The 14,553-nt window shown below is 35.2% G+C and overlaps 1 protein-coding gene across 2 annotated transcripts in view; it reads left to right on the plus strand.

Moving 5' to 3' along the window:
- RALGPS1 (Ral GEF with PH domain and SH3 binding motif 1) overlaps window positions 1-14,553 on the plus strand; it is a 73,863-nt gene that overhangs the window by 950 nt on the left and 58,360 nt on the right. For both annotated transcript variants that reach the window (XM_059486263.1, XM_059486264.1), the window contains exons 2-10: window positions 1,433-1,549; window positions 4,177-4,364; window positions 6,141-6,256; window positions 6,634-6,741; window positions 7,116-7,166; window positions 10,033-10,116; window positions 10,607-10,696; window positions 12,297-12,389; window positions 14,272-14,398. In XM_059486263.1, coding sequence (XP_059342246.1) covers window positions 6,200-6,256; window positions 6,634-6,741; window positions 7,116-7,166; window positions 10,033-10,116; window positions 10,607-10,696; window positions 12,297-12,389; window positions 14,272-14,398 — 610 coding nt within the window. In that variant the 5' untranslated portion in view covers window positions 1,433-1,549; window positions 4,177-4,364; window positions 6,141-6,199. The remainder of the gene's footprint in view (window positions 1-1,432; window positions 1,550-4,176; window positions 4,365-6,140; window positions 6,257-6,633; window positions 6,742-7,115; window positions 7,167-10,032; window positions 10,117-10,606; window positions 10,697-12,296; window positions 12,390-14,271; window positions 14,399-14,553) is intronic.

The raw sequence follows: 14,553 nt of genomic DNA on the forward strand, positions 1-14,553 counted from the left end.
TTGAAATGCGTTGGTGTCTCTGAAATACAAAAGAATATTTCTTGCCTCAGAAACCTTATCTATGAATGTTGCAATTTGTCTTTTATGTATAGCTTTGATAGTCAGATATTTTTTCACTTGTTGAATATTCATGCCATGCCTGGTAGATATGCTTCATGTCTCAGAAGGACAGGAAGCTGTTGTAAAGGGCAGACCTACACACACTTGTTTGTTCGTTTTCTGTACGTTGCCTATTCTGCATGATGTAGCACCAGTTTGAAGAAAAATGAGTCCAAAACACTTTCAAACCAAGTTATTTAATTCGTTTTTCTGTTTATTTGCCTTATTTTAGTGAAGACATCTAGAAGTTCATGCGCATAGGAATTACAAGGTTTGCCCTTTATTAAAATGCCACGTGATGGAGGGCAGACAACAGGCGTCATGTCTGTAATTTCACTGAAATACTTAAATGGTTGCTAACCCATTTTTAACTTGTCATTTTGATTATTCTCTGAACTAGGATCATTTGCTCATGCAAGGAGTGCCTACTGGATGAGTTTTGGGTGTGTCAAAAGAATACTGCTTTTCTAGCAAAAGATAGTTTGCTTTGATGCCAGTAGGAATTGTGTATAGTTATAGTCAAGAAGAGAGACTTTTTTAAGGGAGAGGTTCTCTAGTGATAGAACAAAAATAAAAACTGTAGTAGAGGCACAGTAGCACCAATTGACCTGCCGTTATTTTTACCTTTATCAAAGCAACATGGGCTTTAATGAGATTTTCATGTCAGTCTATATAAAAGAAGCTGTCTTTGAGATTATTTTCTTCTCATTTGATGTGTAATTTTATTAAACATTAGGTTTTATAAAAGTTGGTATAAGGCAAAAGAGGAGAAAAGGGAAGGGCTATGCCTAAAGTAAATATCCCCAAAATGAGTTACCTAAGCAGTATTTTTCTCAGGTTTGTAGCTGATCATGTTTGTTGGAAGAGCTATGGCTTTATTTGCTGATACAGAGATAAAAGAATTACTGTATTTGGATTTGTGTTTTGCTTTGTTTAGTTAAGCCTTGAGGAAAATGGTGTGAGGATGAGTAGCATTTACAATTCATAAAGCACCTTGAAAGAAGTGAGTGAAACCAATAAATAATGTGTGTTGGCTTGGACCTTTTGTTGATTGACAGAGTGAGGGGGAGTTACAAGCACATATTTGGAGTATATTTAGCTATGAAACTTATAATACATTGCTCTTCTCTCTGTGATGTATATGTAGTTCTTTTAAGTTTGGGAATTTGTCAAGTAGCAGTGAAACTAGAATGGGGAACTAACAATGGAAGTTGTGAGGGAGATGTAAGAATAAAAATACTAGAGCACATGTTTCAGGTGAGGAGTGCACAGTTTGAGAATAATTGAGTTGTAAAATAAATGAAACCGTAATCCTGTTTCCTGGCATTTACAGGAATGTTATGCTTTTAAACAAGAGATAAAACTGCTGAAAAACCAGAGCTAGACCCAGCAACGAACTAATGGAGATGTGCAGCAAGATGGGTTGAGAGCACAGCTGCCTTATTCCACTGTAAGTATGCAATTGTATTTAAAGTTACAGGTATTTCATATTTTCACCTATATTTGATAACCAGAGATTACAGAAGCATCTGTCAGTTCTCTTCTGTTTAGAGAACTTGAGTTGTAGTAGTATTTTACTATAATTTGCAGATATATGTTTCTTTTCCTGCAACTGAAGATTTTTTCCTTTCATGAAAATTCCCTTAAAGTAAAACTTCCCTAAACATATATCTTGGTCTTCTAAGATATTCAAGTTTGCAGACTTGCTTGAAGGGTAATGACTTTTGAAGGAGAACTTCTGCTGGAGAGGTTACTGCATTTCTGTCTTGATATAGAACCTTGATGTAAAGATTTCCAGACACAGTTAAATTCCAGTTCTCCAAAGTTCTCCAAATGGTTTCTAATAATTAGAAACCCATACTGTATTTCTTGTCTTAATTTGTCTAGGTAACCAGATGGAGATCTGTCTACTATCTTTACTTAATCGAATTCACTTTATTGTACTTTTTTGGCTTATACAAGTAATTTTGATCATACTATTACTTTACTTCCTGATGCAGTAAGTAACTGTGCAGATAGAAGAATGGAGAGAAGAAAACACTTAAAAGTAAATTTGTAAATGTAATAAATGTTCATTAGAATGAGCTCAGTAATCAGTGAATATAGTAAAGATGTGGGGCATAATCAGAATAGCATTGGACATTCAAGCCAGCATTGTCAGCTTCCTACTCTTTCATGGTTTTAGCAACTGAGGATTGTGTGAGATATTTCAAATAACTTTTGACAGCCTTTTGCTATGAAATTTTGCACACAGCTTTTAAACTGGAAAACTGAGACATTGCATTCCTTATAATTTTGAAAAATAAGACAACCTTATTTTTATTCCACTTGTAGAATGTTAGCTTACCTTTTTGGTGTAGTGACTGCCACATATGTCTTTGTATCCAGGTTGCCCTATGACAGTTAATTTGAAAAGCTGGAATTTTGATTGTTGGAGGGCAGCTTAGTGACAACAACGGGACCAATGGCTGTCTAGTGTAACATGTGACAAATCAAATAAAGCATGCCATAAGTGCATGACTTGCGCATTAGGTGTTGTTTTTAATGTACTGTTAGATATAATTCAGATCAGTTGTGTATTAAGAAAACCCAAGAGTTCAGGACTTGGATTCTGAAGTTGTTTCTTAAACTCATCACAGCAGCTGCTTCTCTGCTCACAGTCAAACTCGTTTGAGTACGTGCGCTGGAGGGGTGGAAGTAGGAGAGTTGAGAGAATTTTAGAAAGGGAAATCAACTTTGAATATACTTTTTCCAGAATTAGAATTGATCCATTGGCAGCTATTGGGAAATGATGCAAGATTCAGGTTTTTTCAGCCTGTTTACTCAGGGATGATGCATGTTATTGAGGAATAGTTATTTACTTGAGTGATCTCAGTTTATGGTCAGCTGAATTAATCCACAGCCCCATTTTATTTCTGTTACATTTTCATTAGTCATCATTAAATACAGTAAGAAGTTTCTCAGAAAAAGGTGTGCATGAAACTGCTAAATTGTTCATAGTGTATTTTATCTATAGGTGGTACTGTTGCCTAAAGCACAGTGAAATATATTAGGGTCTTCCTGGTGAAATGGATACTGAAAATACACAAGTGTTTGCTTTGGAAGATCTTTAAAAAGCTATCACATTTCTATGACTAATATTCTGTAGCCTAATTGCTTTGTTCTTAATAAACTGTTAGTAGGCAATTATTTAAATCCAGGCTTTCAAATACACTAGAATTTCTCATGTTGTCCAAATGTCCACCAAGATTTATTGTTTAATTACTTCAAAAGGACCTTTTGAAATTAGGATATTTTTCATATAAAGCATTATGGTTACTTCGTTGGTTCTAACCATGTTTATCCGTGCCCAGGTAGGGCGCTAGTGCACTTTGATCGCTCTCACTGAACCAGTTGTCCAGCTAATTTAAGCTTAAGAAAGAATATTTATCTTTTGTTAGAATGCTGAAGTATATTTTCTTAAAAGCATGTTGCAGCTCTCAATTCTCGATTCAGTGTTATTAGGAAGACCATAATCAACTAATGAAAGTAGTAAGTAAACGGTTATTGAAATCAACTAAGCCAGTTGACTTGTGGAGTCTGGAATGGCTGAATTAGGGGTAGTAAAAGCATATGTAGCTCAGTATTTTTCCCTTCAGTGAAAAAAATCAATAAGAACAGTGGTCATCAGTGGTTGCTGACATGGTGATCTTTGTATTTGCTGAAAGCAATGTGAACAGTCAGTGACTTCCTCAGATTGCTCTGCTAGCATTCAGAAATTAGAGCACTTTAGTGGACTTTGTTGTGAACAAAGTCCACAAATTAGTGGACTTTGTTGGCCAGAAGTGGTTTTCTGTGCTTAAGTGTCTCAGTGACTTTCTTGTGAGGTTGGTAACTAGTACTGCGACTGAACTTATGGGCACTTTGACTGCATTACATGCATGTTACTAACAGCGATATAAAATTTGCATTTTGCTTTCGAAGAATGTTGCTTCTGTAGCATAGATAACAAGATTTGACAAATGATGGTAAAATAATGGTTCTAAGGTTTGCTTCTGTGCTTGGTTTTGATGGTGGTATTTTTGGGGTTTTTTCCAGTTGTTTTTGCACTTTCTTCAGTTTTGCTTCAGAGAGTGCTCCGTATCTAAATGGGTTTGTCAAATTGGCAAAGAAGAACAGACAAACTCTGGTGTCTGTTGCATCCTGATTTATCCACTTTGCTTCGGACAGCCTATGAAGGAGATCTACTGCAATGTGCCTGTGAACCTTCCGTGCAAACAGATAAGGTGTTTCCTTAGTTTTGATTTTTAGCACTGTTTGTGTAATGCATCATTTTAGTGATTAACCTGAGCAAGTTGAAAGAAATTGTATGAATCAAAAGCTGTGAAAAGAAGTTGTATGTCATTTAAGTGGCTTCTTACATTTTATTGCCAACATTTTGGGCCTCTGATAATTTCTGGGATTTGAGAAATTTCTTTTTAATCTAGTTGGGGTGAAATATGGCAAGTACAGGGGAATATTATTTTTAACATCTTTATGTTGTTTGACAGCCTCTTCATACCATGGGCATAGTATTAGCTCCTGTGTTACTTTGTGTGCAAAGTTATGCATTCTGCAGGTGGGGAAACACTTCCAATGATCAAGTGGACTTGACTAAAAAGGATAATTGCTTCCTATGACTTTCATAAAGGTAGCAAAACAAGTGTAGAGAGGCATTTTTTCATAGACTTGAATCTTGAAGAAGTCTTTGGACATATGAAAAAGCAGTGCATTTTAAATGCTTGTGTTATATTTGGAACATTTTGGGGGGAGGGGGTAAGGCGAGGGGAATCTGTTTTGATCATGTCTAGAATGAAAGTTTCTAGCCTTGCAAGATTTGTATATGTGCTGAATGTTGAAAGGCAAAAGTATGTTAGTGCTTTTGGGTTTAGGTATTAAACCATTTTTGTCTCAGTTTGATATAATGAACATTGAAACTTGTGTAAAACTGAACTTGGGCATGATAAAAGTTCACATATGGGATTTTTCTTTCCCCTTTCACATTGTAATTGATTCCTCATGCCCTGGAGAACGCATTCAGAAAGGCAGGGATGGAGGCCAGAAGAATATTTTTGTGGCCTTAACGTAAATGCCACATGTTAAAGAAATTACATCTACAGAATTGCTTTCCACTTCAGGATTGTAAGGACTGTTAAGAAGAGCAACTCCAGACCTAGAAATACTTAGCAGCCTGTTAGTGCTCAAAATGAGTTAAACTTATCAGGAGAAAATATAAAGGAAATTGACTTTTGCCTTGTTTAGCAGAGAAGATCTTGGCATTATGTGAAGCAAAATTAGTGACTTGTTTCATGCAAGATCCTGGGGAGAATTGTTTGTTGTTGTAGGAATGAGAAGTGAAGACTTCATCTTTCGAAAGAGAGTAAAATAAGAGGATATTTTTATTCTTAGCTGTTTTATTTTCTGAGGATTTTTCTGTTGGTGTCATCAGTGTTGTGGGAGGGAATGTGAGGACGCAGAGGGAAATGTGGCAGTTTTCCTTGCTGCACATATGAGCAACTACAGCTGTTGATGAAAGAGTCCATTTTCAGGAATCAGTGGCAGTGCCTGCCATGGGCTCATCCATGTGTGCTGTGGGGAATGATGGCACAACCATGCTGTTTGCTCAGTTAAAGAGAATCAGAGCTTGAGCTGACTTGCTAGTTCTGTAAGCAGTTTGTGGTAGCCTGCAGTTTCTGAGACTTTGTCCTGCCTGGGAGGGACTTTTATATAAAACTTAAGTCAACATGAATGACAAATAATACAGTTTTTTCCCCCCTGCATTTCTGGAGTTGAGTGGAGGTGAGGGTAAGGACTTGGCATCGCTTTAGCAATATTCAATTGTACTCCCTCGCTGGTGGTACCTGGAAAAGAAAAGAGCATCTATCTCCTAAGATAAATCTTGTTTCCTAAGTCCTTTGCTCTGAGTAGGAAAATTAAATATCTTGTATTGCTGGGTTATTTTCTGTGTGCATTTTGGGTTTTTTAATAAATTTGATTTATTCCACAAATAATTTGCTTTGCAGGAGTTTCTGTTTTCAACCAGTGCTGGCTGAGCTGAAACTTCCTGCACCGTGTGGAGAGCATGTATAAAAGGAATGATTTCATGGCCAGTGTGATGGTCACCTCTGCCACTCCAGAGGTACAGTTTGTTGGGTTTTATTAGCTCCTGTATCAAAATAGAAATTTTGGCTTGTTTCAGCTTTCACAGAAGCCCTTTCCACTACTAGTCATATACTACAGCATTTGTAAGAAAAAGAACCAACATGGCAAGAGAGTAATTATAGAGCACTTAATGGTTTTTGGTGTTCACAGCCATGTTTTTTTTTATTGTTGTTGTTAATGATTATTCATTTTGTTTAGTTTTAAATGGCGCTTTTGACCTGTTACTCTGTAACTTAGAGCAGCCATGTATTGTTGGTGAGTTCAGAGCAATGTAATTTACCATCAAAATGGAGTCGGTAATTTTGAGATTAATTTAATCATTCTGCAGATAAATCTACTATTTTTTCTTTTTAGGGTAGTAGCAGCTCAGATTCCCTGGAAGGGCGAAGTTCAGATTATGCCAATAAAAGCTACGATGCAGTTGTATTTGATGTGTTGAAAGTAACTCCTGAGGAGTTTGCTGTAAGTATAAATGTTATTTTTGCATTTAAGCTTATATAATACTCAGGGTTACAGAGTACATAAAAAATATATTAAATATTTTTTCTTAAAAAACCCCAGCTTTTAAATAAACCTCCAGTGTTTTTGAAAACAAATTTCTGACTTTATCAACGTCAATAAAATAATCCTGTCTTGGGATTTAATCATGTAGTACTGACCTGACACAGCATATTTGTTTTACTTTGCATTTTTTTAAGTCTTTAAGGGACCCTAGCACAGGCTAGTTCTGGTTAATAAGAAGCATGTGTATGGATTGTAGTTACTGAAGGGCAGATAGAAATACGTCATTGTTAGCTCTTCATATTACACGATGTAAAATTCTGTCTTCATTTCAGAGCCAGATAACATTGATGGATATGCCAGTATTTAAAGCTATACAGCCTGAGGTAGGTTTTCTTGAACCATCTTTGGAAATCAGTGCCTGAGAAAATGTGATGATTCAAAGAATGCTTTTTTTGTTCAAAAATGCTCACTTTCTTGTGCTGCACTAATGTTTTTCTAGGTATATTCCCTGTTAGTACTGTGAATCTTTAATCCAGCATGAGTTACTTTGGTTTGTCATCTGTTGCCAAAGGGGATAACTATGCTTTTCTGGAAGTCTTCTTGTCTTGCTTTGAGTGGAGTGTTTCTTCAGGATAAGTTTATCAAGTGTAAAAATTCTCTATTCTCCCTTCTGCTGCTGTTTTTCAATTCATATCTGATTTCAGACTTTTGATTCCTGCCCCTACCATAATCTCAATTTTAGATTGCATCAACTGCTTTATAAGCTTTTTAATTTTAAGATTCAGAATAATAAATGCTGGGATTAAATTAGCCCAAACCCTTAAAAGTTACTCTTTTAAGATTTTAACCTTTTTAGAAAGACGCATAAGGGAACCTGAGGCCTGTTGAGGAAAAGCAGTCAAAGTTAACCAAGACGTTTGAAAATCAGTAGTAAGAACTTGAGAAATGAAGAATAAAAGTAGGTGTCAGAATATGACAAATTTGCGTAAAATATGATAAATTTATTTACTGCAAAAGGTACGAGAATCACGTGACTCCTGCTTCAGATGTTTTGACTATAAGACCATGTGTCCATTGTGGCTTGTTGTCTTCTTGTTCTAAGGTTGGAATATCATGGTTTTATGAAGGGCAGCCTGTGCGCCCCCATAATGTCAGCAGAACTGAATTTCTGAAAACATCAGTGGGGGCAGTCAAGTTTACAAGGTTTTTAGTGGAAGGTCCAGCCACCTAATCAGGTCACTAACAAAACAAGTCATCATTTATTACAGTAGTTCAGAGAGATTAGCAGACTTCTATTTTGAGAAAATATAGGAAGGAAATAAAAAATTTGTCTATCTGTTGTCTGTCCTTCCTGTCAGATAATTCCTTTTTTTTCCCCAAGAACACCAAGAGAGTTTTGTAGCTGAAAACGCTTTCATGCTTCTGCAATTACATGCATGCTCCAGGCTGTTGGGGAGAATTTTCTTTCCTGTGGGGAAGAAAATGGCAAACAAATAATGCAATAAGAAATTAACAATGCCCATAGAAAAATCTGCTAGCAAAAAATTTTCAATATGTACAAATTGATACATAGATACTTTTCTACGAGGAAGTTTTGTTTCTACAAATATCAGGACAAAACAGGTTTTTTTTTTTATTCTAACTACCTTTGCCAAAAGCAGAGGTAGTGTCATACTCTGAGGAGATGAACAAACTGAAAAACAAAATACATAACTATAGATGTTCATTGTTAAAGCAAATTTTGAATTTACTTTAGTTGCTATGAAACATGTGCCATAGAATTTTATAGCAAAAAATATCCCAAAACAATTGATTTGCCTTTCTTCTTTTCCTTTGTAATTGCTTCATTTTGCCTTTTGGAAATGAAATTCCCTAAAGTGCTACTCTGGCAAGTAGGTGTAACTCACTGAAGAGTGATCAGAAGGAAAACTATTGTATTTCTAGCTTCTGCTAGAATATAGATCTTTGAATATGTAGCAGTTACCATGAACTATTAGTTGTTAATTATGCTTTCTGATTTTCATTTTATTGGAATCATCAATATAGTTTGTTTGCCAAAAAGAAACAGCTGTTTCTATCCTGAATTCTGCCAACTGTAGGACTATGTTTTAAATCAAGAAATAGTCTGTGTATTTGTCATGAAACTCTCCCTTGCTATTAGGTAAGTTATTAGACTAAGAAAGTTAACATTTTCTCGTTGAAATTTAAGATTTTATTATTTTAACATGGCCTTATGCATGGATGGAAATACCTACAATTTTAGAGTTTTGGTTGAAAAGTCTTATCTCAAACATACAAACATCCTTTAAGTGTGGTATTTCCTGAGGCTTTTTCCTGCTCTTCAACAGCTATTACTAAGAAACACATCTGCATTTTACTTTGCAGAGTTTAGAAAAAGGATGTCTAGTTAACAATTCTTTGTTCTCCAGCAGAAATAATTATGCTTACATTTTAGATTTCTATGTGACTTCATTTAGATTTTTTTCCAAGTCCTGAAATTGCAATCTCCACCACAAATTTCACGGTTTTGCACACTTGATGTGAATGTTTCCTCTGACTGTGCTCACTGAGAAAACCGCCAGCATCCCTCCATACAAAAAAAAAAGAAGACAAAGTGTAATTCTCAAACACACAGGGGCATTTTGAATCACTCTCTTTTATCAACCTTCCTATTCAGTCTGAATTTAAATCTAGTCAAATGATTTTGCCATACACAGGATTTTCCCTCTTGCACTCGCTTAATATCCTTAGGTTACTGATCTCTTCCACTTTTCTAACAAAGGTAAGTTTTGCTGTCCCTTGTAGAATATCTGAGGTTTTTTTCCACATAAATATATGATTTTTAGTATCATATGACCAGACATGGACTTTTCATGTGGAGAATCTGTGTCCTGACAGATGCAAATTGGCATTTTTATCTGCAGAAGTTTTAAGTGCTGGAGATGGGGATTCAAAATGTGTTTGGAGCTGGAAATGCTTTTCCTGCTGCTCACACAAGCATGTACAGATCTCTAGAGTGTGTTCCATTTATCAGCATTACAAAGTGCTTTTCAGAGGCAGAATTCTCTTTGGCTGACTCTGCCTTTTCATATGAAGGTGTCTAAAATTAGTAATGTACATTTGGAAAGTTGAACAACATTTTGATTGAAATTGAGACTTGTGGTTCTAAAAAACAGAAGAGTGATTTAGAATTAGTGTTAAGGAGAACTCATTTCTGTTTTTAAGGCAATTTTTAAATGTGTTTCCTAGGAACTAGCCAGCTGTGGATGGAATAAGAAAGAAAAACACACCCTTGCTCCAAATATTGTTGCCTTTACTAGGAGATTTAACCAGGTATATAATTTGATTACTGTGATGAACAGGTACTGTTTAACAGTTGTCTTTGAGTATAAAGTTAAACGGAACTACTCATGTGAATTAAAACCTGTTTTTCCAAACGAGGATTAAGATTTTTAAATTACAACTCCTGTTTTCAATTGCTTTGTCCACATTTTCATGTTGTTCCTCTAGACCACTTGTTCCTAATTATTAGTTCCTGATTTGTTTTGCTGTGGTGCAACATTAGCAATATTTTTTTCTTTTTTTCTGGGTCTCACTTGCGCATTCAGTTATCTTGGTGTTGTCTCACTTCTCTACCTACGCTGGTAATGCTTCAGGGCAATTGCAGTGATACAGATGAGAATTCATGGGATCAGAAATCTTTTCTTTCCTTACCCTGTTTTCTTCCTGGAGCATTGTGAGAGTTTGCAAATATTTCATCTAATAGGCTAATAAAGTCCATTTTTTTGGTAATAAATTAAAGTTGTATGTGTTTACCTTATAGGTCAGTTTTTGGGTTGTACGAGAAATATTAACAGCACAGACCTTAAAAATAAGGGCCGAAATACTGAGCCACTTTGTGAAAATAGCTAAAGTAAGTGCAGATTTCTTACACTATCATTCAAAACCTTAATTCCTTCGTGTTTGTTTCTGCACTACTCCTGTGAGCCCTTGTTGGATTGCAGAGGGTAACAATTCTTCTTTTAGCACATGTGTTATGTTGTACTACATGATTAAGATAAAGGAAAGGAACAAGAACTGTTCTTTTCTATTTGGTTAGATGAACCTACCCAGTTCGGTGTGACTCATCTTGTACCTCTACCTACCAAGTTTAAAAGTGATTTGAGTTGTTGGTGGCTAATTGTATGTTGACAACATCAAATGTGGTTGTAAATGTTTCTGGTTTTTGTCACGCACCATTTTAAAACTTAACTTTTATGAAAAGAAATTCCTTGCTTCTAAAATAGCTATTGTGAGACTTGTATTCCTGCTTGCAATATGTAGTTGCTGGTATAAAGCACTGCTGTTAAAGCTCTGTTATTTTATTGAGTTTGAGCACTGCGTTTTACACTTAACTTTAAAACAAACAAATTTTAAAATATTTATCACTTTCACGACCTGCAGTCATTCTGTTCTATGTGACCCTGAGTGACACAGCACTTGGACCAAAGTCCCAAGTGTGAATTTTGTATGTGTGAAATTGCATATGTGTGTAGGTAATTAAAATAATATTTTCCATGTAGTAGAAAACAAATTTTCTATTGTGCATATTTCCAATCAATGTACTTAGCAGTTTTCTGAGTAACTTACTGGAACAAAAAAATAGTCCAAGTAATAGGAGAATGTTCGACTTGGAGGTCCTCGGTTGTTCTTAGAAATAAGAGTTTTGTTGTTTGGGGGTTTTTTTAGCCTGCACAAGGGGGAACACTGCCCTCTTTCCTTCTCTTGCTTTTTTACTTTTCTTGCTTTTCCCTCCATGAAGTCCAGATCTTCCTTAAATGCTTCTGAGCAGTGAGTAAATGGATCAGTCAGGGATGAATCCAGCCTCTTATTAAGCTTCACAAAGAAGCTACATGACACAGTTCTCATTTTTGTATTTTACATTTTTATGCTTGTTGTAGCAAGCATTACCACCTTGACAGTTTTATTCCAAAGTATTGTCTGCCTGAGATCAGTGTGTTTTGAGTAATTGTCAAAACACAGAGTAAATTCAAAATAGATTGAAGTGAGGTAAATTTTTCCTATGCAACAGATTACAAAGGTAAAAGTTGTGTTAATTCTGAGAGCATTGTCAGCATCTTCATTGTCAGCATCTTCATGTAATGTTTTTGCTTGATTAAATATTTGATTTCTAAAATTGTTACTTTTTTCAAGAGCAATGCATCAAATACTTTTTTCCTTTTTTCTGTTCCTGAAGGAATAGCCTTAGAAAATAGCAAACTGAAATCAAGTGCTGTTTGTATTCTCGAAACAGAAATGCCTATTATATTGATGGGTATACTTGTAAAATTAGCAACTCTTAAAGTGGTCTTAAGAATCTTGCACATGACAGCATTGGGATAATATTTTGTCTGCAGTCATAGATAACTTGTATTTTATTAATGGAAAAATAATGGTTTATTAATGCAACTTTTATATTAATTAATCCTGCTTCCATTTCCAATATGCTAAAAGCTATTATTCCCTTTTTTCAGAAGCTTCTAGAACTGAACAATCTTCATTCTCTTATGTCTGTGGTGTCAGCACTGCAGAGTGCACCTATCTTCAGGCTGACCAAAACTTGGGCTGTAAGTGTTGCCTTGACCCTTGTCCCTTCTGTCCTGTTTGAATTCTGAGGTTCTTTGGAATTTGTCATATTGTAAAATCTAGAGGAATATGCTTTTATGTTCTTGTTTTTGTGGTACTGTAGCAGAAGCAGGGGTCTGTTACGTGTTTTGTGAAAAATAGAGTTTTGGCTGCATCTATTTTCCTGTAAATTTCCTGTTTCCCTGTGTGTTCTAGAAGCCGCTGGTTGTATGCTCAAGAAAACTTCTGTTGATAAGTAATGTTAGAACACCCTTGTACAGAACGTGTATCAGTGTCCCCTTATAAAACATAGCATATCATTTAATACATTACCTAAAAGAAAGGAAAAAGGCGTGTTACAAATATACAAGCATTGATGTTGTGATTATTGTGTGATGCATTTCAGTTTTTATTTATGTTAGAAATTAAAAGCATTGATAATGCTATTTTCAGAAATTCCATCTCTGGAAGGTAGAATTTCTTAGCCAAACTTAGAGTAAACTTAAAAATTTCTTTAAAGAGGAATACACAACTATAGGTTACTTCTACTCCATGTAATGTTTAACTATACAAAGGTTTGGGTAATTCTCATCCATTCCACACATGATGGATCGATCACATTGACTGTTCAGACCTTTATAAGTCTTATAGTTCAGACCTTACGTCTTGGATAGATTTATCAAGCTTTTGAAATGCTTGCAACTATTTTATGATTTAATTGCTCAGCATGAGGTTATAATCTAATAAAAATGTAAATGCCTGATGTTTTGAGCAGCTCGATGAAACTCAAAATAAATGGGGAGAATTGGAAATAAATAGGGAAGCTGGAAATAAATAGGGAGAATTGCTCATGTGTGAAATGAAGTATGTGACTAATTTGACTTAGACCTAAAGAGGTGCCAGGCTCTTTGTAGGCAGAGTAGTTCAGAAATACAATACATTGCAGTGGCAGGGCCTCAAGCAATTCTCAGTGCTGCTAAAAAAAACCAGCAAAATTATTTTGATATATTCATTTCTATCCTTTCTATGTTATTTTTTTTATTAATTAGACTTAAAAGCTAGGCAGTACAAGAACTGGAATTTTCCAGAGGAAAAGGTGTATGAAAGAATGTGCTATGGAGCAGCTGTCTGTTGTCAGAAAGGACACATGCAAGAAGCTGGTGTACAGTGCCATAATTCTCCACTCACTCCTAACTCAACTGGCTTTTAAGACCATTTTAAAAATATTGCTGGGGTTTCTTAAAACAGCTGAAACAGAAAATGTGTTCTTATAGCTACAGTTGAGTATTTTGTTTGCTTTTCAGCACCCTGTGACTAGGATTTTTGCATTCTTAAATGTTTTTTCTAGATTTCTGCAATAAGTCTTATAAATTGAAAAGATGGATTTAATAGCACAATAATTTATTTTCCATATACTTTTTTTCTGAAAAGTTTTGTCATACTTTTATTAAGGTACTGTTGAAATGGCACAGTTTGCATTTATTTAGAGGATTTTCCATTGCTCTTTGTACTCTTAAGTTTAGAGGATTTTTAGCATCTCTGCTAAGTTATGAGAATGTTGGTGACTGTATTATAACATACTTTTTCCTCTAAAAATGTAATATTGCTGAGGTTATTCAAAACTTACTTAGCGATATGAGAATCACTGACAAATTAGTCAGAAATAGTGGTCATGTTTTTTCATAGCTTAAGACCTACACTAAATGGCCTTTTTTTAAAACAGGTAGCATGTTTTCAAACATTGTGCTGCTTTGGATGATGATGATAAATTTAATCTTAACTAGACTGTGTTCTCCTTTACTCTGGGCAATTCAACAAGTTACTGACTGTTAGTTTTGTGTGGATTTGTCTTTGAAAATTTTATGATCTCCATTTTCTCTGTAGCTTTTGAATCGGAAAGACAAGACCACCTTTGAGAAGTTAGACTATTTACTGTCTAAGGAAGATAATTATAAAAGGACACGAGAGTACATCAGAAGCTTAAAAATGGTTCCTACAATTCCATATTTAGGTGAGTGTGAACAATTACCTTATTTATCTGTAGTTCATTGACAGATGAGTGCTAATGTACCATGTTGTGCACCTGAAGAACCCTGTATGTAGAAGAATGGTTCAATACATTTCATATTTGGGAAAATTAGATCAGGTTGAGATTTTTGGGCTATA

This window comes from Ammospiza nelsoni, chromosome 20 (assembly GCF_027579445.1).
Source record: "Ammospiza nelsoni isolate bAmmNel1 chromosome 20, bAmmNel1.pri, whole genome shotgun sequence".
NCBI lineage: Eukaryota > Metazoa > Chordata > Aves > Passeriformes > Passerellidae > Ammospiza > Ammospiza nelsoni.